Source organism: Orcinus orca, chromosome 9 (genome assembly GCF_937001465.1).
Source record: "Orcinus orca chromosome 9, mOrcOrc1.1, whole genome shotgun sequence".
Lineage (NCBI taxonomy): Eukaryota > Metazoa > Chordata > Mammalia > Artiodactyla > Delphinidae > Orcinus > Orcinus orca.
The window spans coordinates 64559472-64577982 of NC_064567.1; the positions used below are offsets into that span (position 1 = coordinate 64559472).

At 35.9% G+C, this 18511-nt stretch overlaps 1 protein-coding gene across 1 annotated transcript in view; it reads right to left on the reverse strand.

The window, feature by feature from the left end:
- THSD7A (thrombospondin type 1 domain containing 7A) overlaps positions 1–18511 on the reverse strand; it is a 456281-nt gene that overhangs the window by 255787 nt on the left and 181983 nt on the right. Inside the window, exon 2 of the mRNA XM_004265544.3 lies at positions 9834–10665. Within this exon, the coding sequence (XP_004265592.1) occupies positions 9834–10665 (832 nt within the window). The remainder of the gene's footprint in view (positions 1–9833; positions 10666–18511) is intronic.

Here is an 18511-nt window from a genome sequence, read left to right on the forward strand (position 1 = left end):
AATTTTATAAATGGATTCTGAATAACCTAAAACTAGTCAATATTACTTTAAGAAGTAGGCAATTTACTCCCTTCTTTTTGGTAAGGTCAGGATAAGATTTGCAGTTTCACTGATTCACAGTCATACCCTGGGAATGGGCCCTCAGGAACCATGCAGCACATCAACTGAGGAAAAATCTTGCAGTTACTTTCAAGACCAGGAGAGTGGTCTTATTCTACAGGCACTGCATATACATTCATTTCCATGTTTCACAATGAACTGATTTGTGGAACACGTTGAAAATTAACTTTCTGCCAAGAAAAATATATATGACTTTTTATATATGTGACAATTTCAGGTATGGTTTTGGTTCAAGGTTCATTGGAATCACAAAACTTGGAAGGCCTTTAGAGAATTTTTAAGATCCCTCCTTCTTTCGCTCATCACTGCCCATTGCCATACACACATATGGTTTATGGGTGAAAAAAAACTGAGTCCCAGAAAGTTTAAATGACTTGTTCAATGTTGTGGAGCCATGAGTGCACAGGTTTCCCTATTCTTACTGAGTACTTATTTCTCATAATTATCCATTACTTAAATTCCCCTCTTGTTGACTGAGCGAAATTTTCAGACTGTTGTGAAGCCAGTAGCTTTATATTGAACTTTTATATGACCATTCTAGAGGGCAAGCCGAAAAGAGAAGGATGGAGTATTCAACAACAAGTATCCTAGAGTAAAATAGGAATCAGGCATAAAGAGAGAGACTGTGTTGAGAAGAAATACAATTTCCTATTCAACAGATTTAAGTCTGAAGTTTACAGGGTATGTCAAAAAAGCATGAGTTTAGGAAAAAAAATCAGAAAGTCACTTGAGCATGATTCATTACTATTTGAAATGCTAAGGTTGAATTTACATAGAGACTAAAAAAAGAAAAAGAAAATTGAGAACAAAATGAGAGAAAAGTACTCCAATTTGTCAGTATTTCTAGGAGTTACTAGATTATTTTCCTCTTCATGTATTACCCAGTTTTTTAAAAAGATTATTTATTTTAGAGCAGTTTTAGTTTTACAACAAAATTGAGAGGAAGGCACAGAGATTTTCCATGTACTCCCTGCCCTCACACGTGCACAGCTTCCCCCATTACCAACATTACTCACTAGAAAGGTACATTTTTTACCAAGGATGAACCTACTTTGACACATCATAATCACTCAAAGTCCACAGTTTACATTACGGTTCACTCTTGGGGTTGTGCATTCTGAGTTTGAATGAAAGTACAACGGCATTTATCCATCAGTATGATATCATACACAGTACTTTCACTGCCCTAAAAACCTTCCCTATTCATCTCTTCCCCCTATCTAATCCCTGGCAACACTGATCTTTTTATTGTCTCCACAGTTTTGCCTTTTCCAGAATATCACATATGTAGTTGGAATCACACAGTATGTAGCCTTTTCAGATTGGCTTCTTTCACTTTGTAATATGCATTTAAGCTTCCTCCATGTGTTTTCATGGCTTGATAGCTTATTTCTTTTTAGCACTGAATAATATTTCATTGTCTGAATGTAAACACAGTTTCTTTACCCATTCACCTACTGAAGGACGTCTTGGTTGCTGGAGGCTGAGTTAATTTTTGTGGAGAATGTAAGATCTATGTCTACATTCTTTTTTTTTGCACGTGGATATTCAGTTGTTCCAGCACCATTTGTTGAAGACACTATCTTTGCTCCATTGTATGGCTTTTGCTTCTTTGTCAAAGATGAGTTGACTATGTTTATGGACCCAGTTATTTTTTATCCTTACATATTTGTGCCTAAAATGTCTGATTCATGGAGTTATCTGGAAGCTGGATAAAGCTACTTTTTTTTTGTCTTAGCCAACAGAAATCTGTTTTAAATTCTAATTCTTATTCCCTCAGGAATTTACTGGGCTGAATTTTCCACACTTCTTGGCAATGCTTCCATTGATTTATAGTTACAACTAACCGCATTTGTCAGACAATACAACAAAACAGTGCGTGTTCAAAAGGAAGGTATTTTCAAAAGTAGGCTCTATTTCCACTAAATACTTCTTGTATTATATATAGCAGATTTCATAGTTATTCCTGAAACATGTGCCTTTGAAATGCATAGTCAGGTCTTTATTTCAGGAATTGGTGAGCTGGGACAGCTAAAAGCTTTCCAGATGTGAGCGTGGCTTACAGCAAACCCTTAGATCTTACAAGCCTTAAAGCTATGCTTGCTGCAATCTAGAAATGGCTGCCTCCTATATCCCCTTCTTCTCCACTTCACTTTTGACAACTTAACTCAGCCAAGAGATGAGGGGAGTTATGTTCTGTTCCTCCAGCTATACTTCCCCTGTGGTTCTAGGGTGAGGAACTGGATCCTAAGGGACTTTTCCCATCACCTCTGTGGATGGTCCATGCCCACCTCCCAAGACTGAGATATTCCAAGGAAAAGATTCTTGAACGGATCTTCCTGGATTGGGCCCTAATTACTTTAAAGGAATCTCCCCACCTCAAGTCCTAGATTCCTCCGTCCTTTCGATCTGGATTTTTCATGTGGATACTTTCTTTTTTTTTTTTTACTGTAAATAGAAGTGATTATTTCCTTTATTGGTGTTTCTGGCTAATTTCAAGGCAGTGAATTAAAATAAAACTACCTTTACTCCCTTATGTTTAATTAGAAGTCACATACTGCAATGGACTGAATGTTTGTGTGCCCCCAAAATTCGTACGTTGAAAACCTTAACTCTCGGCGTGATGCTATTAGGAGGTGGGACCTTTCAGAGGTAATCATGAGGGTAGAGCTCTCATGAATGGGATTCGTGCACTTACAAAGGAACCCTAGAGAGAGCTCTCTTCCCCTCTTCCTGCCATGAGAAGATACAGTGAGAAGTGAGCAGTCTGCAACCTGGAAGAGGGCCCTTACCAGACACCAGGTTTGCTGATGCCTTGATTTTGGACTTCTCAGTCTCCAGAACTGTGAGAAAAAAATTTTTTCTGTTGTTTATAAGCCATCTAGTCTATGATACTCTGTTATAGCAGCCTGCATTGATTGAGATACGTATCTCATTTGGTAATAACTACGTGGCATTCCACACGTGGAAGCACCGTGATTTAAGTAGTCCTTTATTGGTTGGATTTAGATTGTTTTTCTGTAACAAATCATGCTACAATGAGAGAGGTACACATATTTACACAAATATATTTTAGAAAACATTTCCAGGAATAAAATCACTGCCAAAGGAACGTGTATTTTTAATTTTGGCACGTATTATAACATTATTTTTCAGATATTTGTACCTATTTCTGCCCCCACCAAAACTGTATAAGAGCAACTCTTTCCCCAGTTTCTTTAATATTAAATACTATTGTTGATAAAATAGCAAGCAAGTCTCAGACTTCTATCCATACAAGGTCTGTTTGCAGGACTGGCCTTTGGCTGGCATCTGGGAACTTACCTGGTAAACAGTTGCCTACATTGATATAAAATTTTCTCTAAATGATAAAGTGGCTCTCTGTGCCTAATTTGTTTGTCTAAACAATGTGAATTATGGTGAATAGCTGCTTTCCCTCTGGGAGTTTGGAATTTTTGTACATGCCAGGTTGAGGGTGCCTATGTGATCAACTGCCAATAAAAGCTTGGGGGCACTGAGTCTCTAGTGAGCTTTCCCAAGTAGACAATGCCTTGCCCGTGTTGTTGCAGCTCTTTGCTGGAGGAGTTAAGCGTAGGCTGCGAAACTCCTCAGGGAGAGGACCCTGGAAGCTTGCTTCTGGTTTCCTCTCATCTTTTCTCCATGCACATTTTCCCTGGCTGATTTTGCTTTGCATCCCTTCACTGTAATAAATCTTACCTATGAATGCAACTATATGCTGATTCCTCTGAGTCCTTTTAGTGAATCACCAAACCTGGAGGCTGTAAACCCTGATACACTATCAAACATTTTTATTTGCTAATTTGACAGGTGAAAATGAGATTTTAAATGTTTTATATTTCTTAATTATGATTGAAGATTAGCATATTTTCTCTGACCTGATCCTGTCCTTTGCTGATTTTAATAGACTTTAGTTTTTAGGGCAGTTTTAAGTTCACAGCAAAATTGAGTTGAAAATATAAACAGTTCCCATATACCCTCTGCCTCGACACATGCATAGCCTCACCCATTACCAGCATCCCCCAGAGTGGTACATTTGTTACAACTGATGAACCAACACTGACACATCATTATCACCCAAAGCTCACAGTTTATATTATGACTCACGCTTGGTGTTGTACATTCTATGGGTTTGGACATATATCAACCATCACAGTATTATATGGAGTAGTTTCACTGCACTAAAAATCCTCTGTGCCCTGCCTATTCATCCTTCCCTTCCATCTAACCCCTGGCAACACAGATCTACTTATTGTCTCCATAGTTTTGCCATTTCCACAATGCCATTATATTACAGTTGGAATCATGCAGCATGCAGTCTTTTCAGATTGGCTTCTTTCACTTAGTAATATGCATTTAAGTTTCCTCCATGTGTTTTCATGGCTTGATAGCTCATTTCTTTTTAAGCAATGAATAATATTCTATTGTCTGAATGTAACACGGTTTCTTGATCCATTCGCCTACTGAAGGACATCTTGGTTGCCTCTAAGTTTTGGCAATTATGAATAAAGCTGTTATAAACATTCATGTGTAGATTTTTGTGTGGACATAAGTTTTCAGCTCCTTTGGGTAAATTCTTGGTGAAGCATGATTGCTGGATCACATGGTAAGAGTATGTTTAGCTTTGTAAGAAACTGCCATACTGTCTTCCAAAGTGGCGGTACCACTCTGCATTCCCACCAGCAATGTAGGAGAGTCCCTGTTGCTCTACATCTTCACCAGCTTTTGGTGTTGTCGTTATTTTGGATTTTGGCCATTCTAATAGGTGTGTAGTGGTATCATATTGTTGTTTTAATTTGCATCTACTTGATGACATATGATGTGGAGCGTCTTTTCATATGCTTAGTCTGCCTTCTGTATATCTTCTTTGGCGAGGTATTTGTTAAGGTTTCTAGTCCAGTTTTTAATCCAGTAGTTCGTTTTCTTACTGTTGAGTTTTAAGAGTTCTTTGTGTGTTTTGGATAATAGCCCTTTATCAAATGTGTCTTGCAAATGTTTTCCCCAGTGTGGCTTGTCTTTTCATTCTCTTAAACTTATGCTGATTTTTATATTAGATTTTGGACTTTTTCCCTAATGATTTGTAGGAGCTTTTTATGCATTAAGAAAACTAGCTCTTTGTCAATTTTACATATCACAAATATTTTTTCTTCATTTGCTACTTGGATTTTAATTGGTTAACATTTTTCCTGAGCAAAATTTTCTTTATTCAAATAAATATAATCATATAGATGAATCTTTTCGTGTATATTTTCTGCATTCTGTGGCCTAATAGGTCACATAAGGATACCTTCCTTATTTTGAGACTTCAACTTTCTAGCCTTTCTTCTAGTATTTAAAAAGAAAACATTTTTAAGTACTCAATGAACCCGGACTTTGTTTGGGTATACAATTGAAAAAGGGATACAATTCTTTTTTCCCCTTCCTTCTTCCTCTTCTTCTTTACGTGGCAAAGCAATTGCCCTCCAAACAAAACCAAACTGATTAAATTATATCTTTTCTTCCAACTTGGAAATGCTCCTTCACCATTGGCGCCATACTGCAGGGTTTTGGGGAGCTTTTTTCTAGACCCTTTTCTGATCTGATTATTCATGTGCTAACATAAAATTATTATTATTCAAAGAATAAAATGCATTTAATTATCTTGTGACACTAGTCTTTTCTCTCTACTTTTATTTTTCAGAATTTTCCTGGCTTTTACTTATTTTTCTCTTGTTAATTTTATAGTAACAATGTAGGGACAATTGATATATTTATTAGATGTTCTAGATAGGCACACATTTACTTTTGTACTTTCAAAGTCTGGTATTATGTGCAGAAATTTTATAATTAGGTTTATTAACAGAATTTTTACTATTGTAAATGGGATATTTTAATTTTTTGTGTCCATCATGTTTAGCTAATTGTTGTTTGCATCTAGGGAATATATTGATTTTGAGATATTATCTTTGTGTCCATCCACCCTATTGAGGCATTTTATTGTTTATATTTTCAATTGAATATCTTGAGTTTTCTATAACATCTGGAAAAATCTTAATATTCCCACCTGTTTTCCAATTTTAATTTCTTTCTCTTTTCAACTACATTGACTAATACTTACAGATCAATGTTAACAGTGAAGATAATGTGCAGTCCTGTCTCATTTTTGACTATAAAGGAAATGCTTCTAGTGTTTCAGAACTGGGTACTAACCTGATCTTTGGTTTGGTGTCTCTTTGTCTCTCTTTATAAAATTGTTCTATATCAGGTCTTCCATGAGGACATTATTTCAGCCTCCTCTACCAGAATATTGGCCCTGTACAATTTCAATCTGTGGATTAAAGTCTTCCAACTTCAGGAAAGTCTTCTATTATATTTTGGGGGTTTTGTTTTATCTTGTTTTTTCTTTTTTCTGTTCTTTTTCTGGTCCTATCTTTAGGAATCCCAGAATGTTATATAGTGATCTCCTTTCCAGACCCATCATCTTTTTAAAAAACTGGAGTTGATGTTCTTAAACTGTTCTCCATCTCACTGACTCCTCTTACCACCGAAAATTTTCCAATTACCGTTGCATGTAATGTGAATTTATTTACTTGTTTTATAATTCTCTTCCTTTTCGGAGCTCTGTCAAATCACTTTTAAAATTCTATTTTCTTGACTCTTCTTTGAATACTAAAATTACTTCTGGTTTTGATTCAGACGACCATATTTTCTTTAATATGTTTGGTTTCTTGAAGAGCTGTCTGTTGAAACTTTCAAAACAACTCTTCACCTGGGGTAAGACTCTATTCAAGCCTGGCTGAAAATCACTGGTTCACAGGGAAGCCCCCTGTGTCATGGTGTGTGTAATGATTTAGAATTCTCCTCCACTGGTCATCAAAACTTTAATCCCCCAGTCCATCAAACTAATAGTCTTTTCTTGGCAATAATGGCATAGTGAGTTCCCCTCAGTGTTATTATGCCATTCTGTTTTCAAACAGAACACAAGAAGGCTTCAGCAGCCCTTTCACTAACACAGACCATGCCATCATAAAACATGCCATTAACCTGGCCCCTCAGAAGTTTCACGCTACTCTTAGAGATTTTAAGTGCTCATGAAAGCTATAAAGACATAATGCCCCTTTAACTTTCCTCCTCAGTTAGATCTATTTAATTTATAGATTGAAAATTAATCTATAATCTTCTCTATCAATTGTGGTTTGGGACTGTGATTGTTTCCTATTGTCATAAAAGATGGACTTGCATTCATGTTTTTCATTCTTACTGATTTTAGTCTGTTTGAAAGCAGAAAGCATGGGAAATCTATCATCTTTAGCTTTGCAGTTCTAGCAGCAATTCTACTAAACTTATTTTTATTTGCCCTATGAATTGCTTCCCCAAGATTCTTAGGTTTATTTAGATAAATTCATTTAGTTATTGTAATAGGACTGTTTTAGCCTTACTAAATGACTTTTTTATCCTCTTACACAATAAAATTGTTTCTGAATTTGATATAAGATGAAGCACTTTAATCATCAAGTCTTTCACCTGTGGTCCTGTTCTTTGTTGGAGTTATCCATCCATTCTTCACTTTAAAAAGCTTCACTGGTATGGTGTAATGTTTGAGAAAAATGTAGGCAAAATACCTAATTGTTGTATCTTCTTTACTAAGGCTAACTTTCTTAATCATATATATTTATTCATATTATTCTTATATATAATTGTCAAATAAGAGAAATATTAAGAAGCAATTTAACATAGTATTTAATTTATACCCTAGTAAGTTATAACATACATGCAACTACCATTTTATTGGAATCGATACGGTATTTCTAATGGAATATAAGCACCCGGCAGAGGAGCTACAGATTTTTATATCTATTTGCTTACAAATAACTGGATGGAAATATCAGGCTCTATGCAGTAGTAGCTACTACTCTAATTATACTTTTAATTGAGTAGTCAACATGAAATTAAACGTCTACAGCATATTAACCTAGCGACAGCAGGAGACAACTCAAGTTGCCCTGGAGGCTTATTCAATTACATGGTGGGAGCCAAGTAACTAATATAACTGTAATACTTCAGGAAAAGAGATCAGAAAATCACCAGGAAAAGGACAGTGAGAAAAGAATTAAACAGGGATTGAAATTAAAATGTCCATGACACAGAATCAGAGGTGAACACACACACACACACACACACACACTTCCTCTCCCTCTCCCTCTCTCTCTCTCTCTCTCTCAAGGAGTCACAGGGAACCTGGAGAATGAAGGCAGGAGAAGCAGCCTTTAGCAAGGCCAGGAAAAGAGTTGGATTGATGACCTCAGAACAGAGAGAGAGCAAATTACTGTACGGCTGAAAGAAAATCCAATTGTGTATGTACAAAGAGGGAGTAGCAAATATCCTAAAAATAGCGACCGGAACAATGGTATGATAAGAGAAATTGTCTTAGGCAGATACATCAATTGTTTGTTTACTCCCTTATTGAAACTATATCCTGCTCCAAAAAGGCTTTCAGTCAGCTTTCAAAATCCATAGATAGCAAAATCATTAGACAAGAATGAAAGAAAGAAAATAATGAGGGTGAGAAGAACATGAAGCCGGTGGGGGGTATTAGTAAACAACACGCATGCCACACAGTCCTACTTATGTTCCCAAGGTAAACAGGAAAACGTGATCTATTACAAGATATCCAGGGGCCATAAGGAAAACGATCCAGATGCTCACCAGAAGCACATGGGTTGAGACTTCAGTGAAATTTATCTTATGTGTTTTTAATCAAGAGAACAGACTGTGTAACGGAGTAGATGACACTTCCAATGTCATTTCTACAATAAATATGATATAAAATTCTGAGTGATGTTGCCATAATTTCTCTCAGTTCAGTCCAAATCATAGCTGCATAAATATTACAGAAGAAGCAATTATGCAAATGATCCAAATAAGCCCCTCCCAGATGGTCTGGCTTAACCAAGAGCAAAATTTAGAATATCCAGAAAACATAATACCCTTTAGATAATCCTCAATGAATATTTTCACAAGAAATAAATCATGCATGAGAAGTCTTTCATAATATAGTCATTATTTACCCAGAGATAATTAGACAAATAATTTCTGTCTAGACAATGCAGTCAATTAATTACATGTTTTCTAAAGTAAGCTACTCATAATTAAATAACCTTTACTTACCTTATTTTCTGCTGGTTTCCCTCTTCTTCTGGGGAGAGTTATTCCATTTTATAAAATGTAAAAGGAACTATTCTTAGGTATAGCTCCCTGGGTGGTTGTTTAGATTTTGTTTATAGGGTAATTCTGAACATGTTATAAACTTGGGGAGATGATAAGTGTGCCTTATTCTTACTAAAATAAGTATCTGAAATGAAAATTCCCAAACTCCAGCTCACTATGGGTTTTTTTTCCCCCATTATAGGTGAAAACAGCACTGCTGATCTAAAGAAGCAATATCATCTCATGGAGAATCTCTCATGTTTTAGATTTTGACAGGAAAATTTAAATTACCTCTAGTGGTATAGTGCCTAAACATGTACAAAACAGAGGTAACTTCAGGAAAACCACAAAAGTTTAAATGTCTTCAAGTGGAAAATGTCCCACTTGGGGGTAGCTCATCCTAGGTGTACACATATGAATCCCAGGACTTAGTACAGAAGGTCTTAAGTACTCTCTAGCCCATGGTCTTGACAGAGAGACATGCTTGTTTAATGGTAATAAAATGTTACCTTAAATCAGCAGCTTTCCCCGTCTTGTTAGTACACATAACTTCTCTGGTCTGGTATCCAATCTGGATGTCCCAATATTTGTTCTCTTGTCGGTTCTGTCTGTTTCTATTTCTCTTTTTCTTGATCAGTTCACGGGCCTCCGGATCCTTCACTCCTTTCCCTCGGTCCTTGCCCCGTTCTTTATTCTTCCCACGTCTCCTCGCTTGTCTTACTTGCCTCGAGTGGGGTATCGAGCACGTGCTCCAGGGCCCCACCTGCAAGCTGTACATGCTCTCTTCAGCTTCACAGGCACTGGACTGGCACACCTGGAACTCAGTCAGATTTGGACAGCCTGAGCCTCCAAACTGGGGGGGTGCCACCACATGACGCGTCCGGTGCTGGAGCCCACTGCCACAAGTCTTGGAGCATTCTGACCAGGCAGAAAACTCAGACACAATGCAATCTTGCTGGCAGGGGATGAGGCAGGCCTGTTCCAGAAGAGGCTTGGGCTCAAAGTACTCACAAATGATATCCTCTGCAGGGATGTCTTTCTCTTTCTGGATGCACATGATCTCTCGCACCTGAATGCCTTCTTCCCCTTTAACGCACTCAAGGGGTTTCTCTAGGCTTTTTGAAATCACAGGCTGACAGTGATTCCAGGGTCCCAGCCTCCAGTCGTATAACTCTTTGTGCCAGTCACAAACTTTGAAACAATTTTGCTGGTTACTGGGTCTCTCAGCCTGCTTGCAGTTTGTATGCAACGTTGTCCATCCTTCCACATGAGCACACCACACAGCCCGGGTCTGAATGCCTCCTGGACCACATTCGTCTCCCATGCATCGGCCCCATGGACCTAAAAACGATACAAGAGTTAACAGTGCTACTAGATGAAAACTACAAATTACTTCACGTTCCAGAAAGGCACTTCAAGATCTAGTACATGAACTTCCCTGAAGTGTTATAAAGTAGGTCTCTGTACATGACTGTTGGAAAGTAATGATCTACACTCAGTATTTTTGCAGAAGGGGAACTGTGTCACAGAGTCTATATAAGGTAATTGCTGGGACAAGTTCATTTTGAGTCCTTTTGGGATTACTGAAAACTTGCTTTTATTCATTTTCTTAATTTTAAGTAGGTAGAGAACCCTCGGCTCATTAAGAACCCTTGCTTAATTTTAGGTAGGTAGAGAACCGTAGCTCACATTAGAAACTAGTCACAGTGAAAACCCATTACTCCTGCCTCATAACCATCAAATTCATTTCACTAACTGGCACAGAAAACGGCTGCTTGTGAAGAACTTAGTCTCCTGCAGACTTTTCTTTTCCTGGGGCAATTAACTATTTTGTAGGATATGCTCTCTTCCCTCTCATTTTCTGTTGTTGTACATACTATGATTGAAAGAATCTATTAGTTGCATACGTGTGTGCTGACAGAAGTGTTTACTTTCTTGTAACCAAAGCTGGGGAGTGAAAAATTCATTCTATCACATTCTGCCCTTAAATTTACAAAAAAAAAATTTTTTTTCTCATCTCCACAGTGAGATAGAAAGATGGGTGAGAGAATTAAAATTTGACTAAAAGATTTTTGGAATTTTCTGCCTGTTAAAGTGTTACTTTGAGTTTTATCAATTTATTCATTTCCTAAATATGAACTACTTGGCATTATGGAGCAATTTTATGGAATACTTAAGTCAGTGGCTTTAAAATGAAATGTGGGCTTTTTACCTTAGAATCCTTCTCATCATAGATTGAAACCTACTTATATTTGCATATATCATTTCTTTTTTTAAGGTAGATAATAGGATTCTCAAGACTTTAATAGACAAATAGCAATTTATGTAATAGAGATTACATTATTTTGGAATTTTAAAGAAATGTAATAATCATATAATTACATGATTTTCAAAACATGGCCCCTGGCATTTGAGGAATTATTTGATGTGGACTAGAGCCATCTTCAGTAGGCTGTGTGGGAAGTGGGCGAGCAGCATACAGGGTCCGGCTCTAGGGTCACTCAGCCCCACCCCACTCCCTTCCTCCCTCATTGCTGCTTCCCTAAGAAAAGCTCCATTATTATTATTTATTTTTATGTATGTTGAGATTATACATAGATTTTGTCTGAGAAGAGGCTTCTGTCGCTGAAAAGTAAAAACCACTAAACTACGCCAAGAGATTCACTCTATGAATGAGGAAAACAAGTGACAAGGAGGGGAGGTGACTTGCCAAGTTCACATTTTAAATGAATAAAAAAACCATCCTGGATTTTAGACTCTCTTTTATTTTTATTATTTATCCTAGATTTCAGAGCTTGAGACTTAGATACTCCTATACAAAACAATTAATCTACAAAGAATAAAATATGAAGAATGTGATTATATTTAAACATTTAATTTTGTTTAACTAGGAAGATGTTTACAACTGGAAGATGTTAACTTCATTACAAATGGAATGATGGAGTTGTAAATAGAAAACAGATTGACTGAAAATACTGTGCTAACTAACCACAGTTGCGTGAAAATTTGGCATACCTATATCATTACTTTATGAAGTTCATATGCATATGTAGAGAATTACAAGTGGCTTAAAATACATTCAGGGAAACAGCCTTCCCAGAGTGCTGATGTCAAAACTTTATGAGCTAAGAAAGTCAGTGAGTGTATTACATCTGTATACATGGAATACCTGATAATATTTTAATCTTATTTTTAATTTGTCAAAGAAAAATATATATTCATAAATCTGTTGATGCTGTCTTAGAGATTTCCTAAATATCCAGTTTGGGAATCAGAACGTGGGACCCTTCTCAAGGGAACAGAGTAAAATGTATGAAATTTTAGTTAATTCGATAAATCTTTGCTATTTATTCATTTTCCCCTTCATACTCAAACAATAGTAATCTTTATTTCTCATCCTAAATACAGCATATAAAGATACGTTTATGTTGGACCATCAAGTTAGGAGTAAGCTATATGCCATTAAGTCTAAATTTCAAAATATAAGTGTCTTGCATTAACTCAAAGTGTAATACCCAGGTGTAATTCAGGAGAACTTCTTGATATTTTGTTTTCCAATCTTTGATATTAATTATGAAATTAGACTGAAGAATCAGACTAGGACTATTAAGAAGTTAGTCTTTTATCGTCCAAGTAAAAACAAAAAAATTTTATAGGAAAGTTATAGATTTGGCACTTAAAAATATTTAATTGTACTCTTTAGGTAGGTTGTACTACTATTAATGGGTGTGTTTCAACTGATGAAAATTAATATTTTATTACCAAAACCTGAGTATACAAAATGTGGATTGACTTTAAGTCTGTGTGTTATTACTGAGTAAGGAAAACACACATACTAAAAAACAAACCCTCTAAAACTATGAAGCAGAACTATACAACACTAGTTAACTATTACGTTTGAAATTTACCTTAGACAAAATAAGGATGGGTGAAGATATTACTCTTATAAACCAAATTTTATCAGAAAACTCCAGCCTTTCTTATAAGTTTCCTCAAAAATAAAAGTGAATGATGGTTACTTCGAAAATGATCCATAGCTTACTAACATCAAATTAGGGAGAGATCCCCTCTTACACATTCTTAGAACACTCCACATGTCTCTCACACCATGTTTACCACAATTTCAATTAGTTTATTAAATAATAGTTTGCCAATATCTGTTTATCACATCAGACTGACTCAGTGGCTCCTTAAGAACAGAACTTTGCTATCTTCTGCAACATTTGGTTTGATCATGTCTTTTACATGGCTGGCTTTTGAATGAATTTCCTCAATTATTTTGTTCAGAAAAGAGAGAATTTAGTTTGCAGGTTTTATTATCCAAGGCATTACGTGGTTGATATCAATGCCAACAGAAAGAAACTGAGTTCGAGAAAAATTCTACACTATTTCATATACATTGATAATGAATAAGCATTTCGAAAGTTGACTTAGATAACTAGAAAAAGCATACATTCTCTATACAAATTCAATTCAATTTCCATTCCAAAAATAATATCATAGATTCTATTAACCAGCTAGTAATAGATAACATTGTTGGGTTTATTTTATTCCAAGTATATTTACATTGAGAACCAGAAGATAGGTATCCCAAGAAAATTCTAGAGATATATAAAAATACTAGGCTAAAGGGGGAAAAGAAAAACGCATGAAGGCAGCAGTGAAAGTAGACATGGCAATATAATCACAATTGAACCTAAAGAAAACTCATTCACTTTGCAGGGTACCTTATCTGCTATCATAACTTTTCATTAAATCATGGGTATTGTACTTGTGTCCAATTAACAGACCTATTGAAAAATCAGATCTTCACCACTGCACACCTGATGAAGGGCTGTCTAGTTCTGTCCTCCAAGTAGTTTTAAAATAATCACATACTGAACAGAAAGAGGAGCACATCTAAAGTTGCTCCTGGCAGCTAAGAATTATCAGCCCAATTAGCTACCACGTTTCAAGAAGTACAAATGTTTTAAAGTGCAATTTGAAAAGCACAACATGCAAACTCTATCAAGGAAAATATGAAGTCGTCTCCCAAGCACAGTATGAGAATATGATATTTAATTCGTAGGTCTCTGCACAAATATTAAATTGTAGCCCCACATCTCATATTACTAAGAGTGGGAAATGGTGGTGTTGGAAAGGTTGTGTGTGTCTGCGTGAGCGTATGTGTGTGTGTATCAGGATGTTTGTATTTTTAACAAGAATAGAAAGAATTTCCATTGGTTTGAAACTTGCTTCCTTTATTATTCTTGTTCATGATTATATACAGAGAACTTGGAATCTAATTGTGCAAAACAAAAGATAGGCACCTTTCTACTTAAGAGCTTGGTAATGTCCCTTTATGGATGGAAATGTATTCCTGCATACAGATTTGTAGGATTGTGTTCATTCAGTATCATGAAAGCACTTCTAGGGTGTAGGTTAATAAATACATGTAGAACACTTAGCTTCACAGATTTTATGTAAATTGAGAAAAATATACTGGATATCTTATTCCACTAAAAAGAAGTTAAAACAAATGATTGCATATACAAAATATTTATGTAATTGTTGGACTCACAATACAAATATTTTCACTTGGAACTGATGCAATATTATGCAAAATTGTTACAACAACTTTAAATGAATGCTACTTGGCTTCGTTTTCCACTGACTAGTGCTTTAAATATAATTCTTAACTCAATTTCCAAAAACGTTGATAAAATAATCAATTTATTTTTATTCCCCCTAAGGAAGATTTCATAACCTGCCTATTCTCTTCTCACATCATTCAAAACTCTCTCTTTATGTCAGTCTACAAAAGACAGTCTTTTAAATTTAAAATTAGCATGTTGTCTACCCTATTCAACACTGACTCCTTCTAAGGTTGTTTTTCTGTATGTCAAGGGCGTGAGAACAATAAAAGGTTGAGTCTATAAAAGGCCACATTATTGACAGGTGGCTAGCAACTGTTCCAAAGAGCCTTATAAAAGATAAACACTATAAAAGGAGCATGAGAAAATTATGCAAACTACTTTCTGTCCTTGTTTGCTATAAAACTCTCAGATGAGCCAGTTTCTTGTTTGACTAAATATGTCTGCATCCTTCAAATGAGATGATGCATTTTCCCTCCTGGATTTGCTTATGGAACAGCACGTCCTAGTTTACCATGATCAAGGAATGCACAAACAACTTAGTAGTATATTAAATTCTGTCTCATGAATGCTGCACAGTATCCTATTTTGAAATACACAAGTCACAGATTTTTTAAAAAATATCTTTATTGGAGTATAATTGCTTTACAATGTTGTGTTAGTTGCTGCTGTATAGCAAAGTAAATCAGCTATACGTATACATATATACCAATATCCCCTCCCTCTTGTGCCTCCCTCCCACCTTCCCTATCCCTCCCCTCTAGGTGGTCACAAAGCACCGAGCTGATCTCCCTGTGCTATGTGGCTGCTTCCCACTAGCTATCTGTTTTACATTTGGTAGTGTATATATGTCCATGCCACTCTCTCACTTCGTCCCAGCTTACCCTTCACGCTCCCTGTGCCCTCAAGTCCATTCTCTACGTCTGCGTCTTGATTCCTGTCCTGCTCCTAGGTTCTTCAGAACAATTTTTTTTTTAAGATTCCATATATATGTGTTAGCATACGGTATTTGTTTTTCTCTTTCTGACTTACTTCACCCTGTATGACAGACTCTAGGTCCATCCACCTCACTACAAATAACTCAATTTCGTTTCTTTTTATGGCTGAGTAATATTCCATTGTATATATGTGCCACATCTTCTTTATCCGTTCATCTGTTGATGGACACTTAGGTTGGTCCCATGTTCTGGCTATTGTAAATAGAGCTGCAGTGAACACTGTGGTACATGTCTCTTTTCGAATTATGGTTTTCTCAGGGTATATGCCCAGTAGTGGGAATGCTGGGTCATATGGTAGTTCTATTTTTAGTTTTTTAAAGAACCTCCACACCGTTCTCCATAGTGGCTGTATCAATTTACATTCCCACCAGCAGTGCAGGAGGGTTCCCTTTTCTCCACACCCTCTCCAGCATTTATTGTTTGTAGATGCTTTGATGATGGCCATTCTGACTGGTGTGAGGTGATACCTCATTGTGGGTTTGATTTGCATTTCTCTAATGATAGTGATGTTGAGCATCCTTTCATGTGTTTGTTGGCAATCTGTATATCTTCTTTGGATAAATGTCTATTTAGGTTTTCTGCCCATTTTTGGATTGGGTTGTTGTTTTTTTGATATTGAGCTGCATGAGCTGCTTGTATATTTTGGAGATTAATCCTTTGTCAGTTGCTTCATTAGCAAATATTTTCTCCCATTCTGAGGGTTGTCTTTTCGTCTTGTTGATGGTTTCCTTTGCTGTGCAAAAGCTCTGAAGTTTCATTAGGTCCCATTCGTTTATTTTTGTTTTTATTTCCATTTCTCTAGGAGGTGGGTCCAAAAGGATCTTGCTGTGATTTATGTCATGGAGTGTTCTGCCTATGTTTTCCTCTAAGAGTTTGATAGTGTCTGGCCTTACATTTAGGTCTTTAATCCATTTTGAGTTCATTTTTGTGTATGGTGTTAGGAAGTGTTCTAATTTCATTCTTTTTACATGTAGTTGTCCAGTTTTCCCAGCACCACTTATTGAAGAGGCTGTCTTTTCTTCACTGTATATTCTTGCCTCCTTTATCAAAGATAAGGTGACCATATGTGCATGGGTTTATCTCTGGGCTTTCTATCCTGTTCCATTGATCTATATTTCTGGTTTTGTGCCAGTACCATACACTGTCTTGATTAAGTCACAGAATTTTTTAAAAATTCTCTTCGTTTTTACTTGAGCAAATCACTGTAGGAAAAAAACCCTAGAAATTACTGCTAATTATCAGGAAAGAAAATTTTTCATAAATCCCATGAACTAAAGGTAACTAGTCTTCATATTTTGCTGTCATCCTATTAGGCAATTAAAAATATATTTAAATAAATTTAAGGTCATCCTATAAGTTGTTTTATAATTTTCTTTTTAACTACACAATATGCTATAAAAATAACTCTGTTTCAATAAATGTTGGGGGGCTCAGGTATAGACACACACACACACACACACACACACACACAAAGACTGACCCTACTAGACAGTTAATCTCATATGTTCTTCATGTTTGCACAATTAGATCTATACTATGGTTGAATGGCATGTTGTATCAATTTACCATGATTTACCTAATTGATATTCTATTTGTGGAAATTTAGGTCTTATAAAAAATTTTTTCCAACACTATACAGAATGTTACAATAAACATCGATTGTTATATATTGGTCAGGTAATTTAGCCAAGAGTTTTGCAACTTTTCAAGCTTTTGATACATCTGGTATTGCAAATGTGTCCACCCAAATGTACCAGTTTGCCCTCCAAACAGCCATTTTTTCCCCTGATATCTACCGACTGCTAGTTTTCCAAATTCGGGCTCCTATTGGGGGAATCTGATGTGCTTATTTCCTCAGAGGGTCCATCTTTTGACTATTTTAACTACACAGATAGTCTTTATTCCCTTAAATCCAATCCTTTGTGTACTGTGGTCTACATAAGACCTCAAACCTTCTGGAGGATTGCTAGTATCCTCCCTTTTTCCAACACTGAAAAATAAGTTTTTAAATTTTGTATTCATTTTGGTCATTTCAAAGCATTTTTGCTGTGCGTAGAAGCAAACGTGATCTTAGATGTCTTTCTTGAAATAATCCCACAGATTGGTAAACTGAATGCCTGGCATACTGTACCATTCTATATTATACTAATTGATTTAATTATAAGTATGCACTCTCTCTAGGAGACCCCCTTGTGTAGATTTATCAACATAAAAACAATTAAATTTTGAATATTCACTGACCTAAAATGGATTAAATTTTCTTTTTAAAGGAAAAAAAAGGAGTGCTCATAACTTTTTTGACGTGAGTTTTAATTTAATTTCACTTTAATTTAAAATATAACTCTCAAATGACAAATCAGTTTGGTGGATAAGGAGAGATCACTGTGAAGTCAAGCTGAGCTTTCATCTTCAATAAGTAATTAAACTTTAATAAGAAATTATATAAGAGTATCAAATTAAATGTATAAAAATTAGAACAAGCTCTTTAAATTTGATGAGACAATGAATGATGAATCAGTGACTAGGATAGCTGATTTCACAGTTGCCAAATATAGT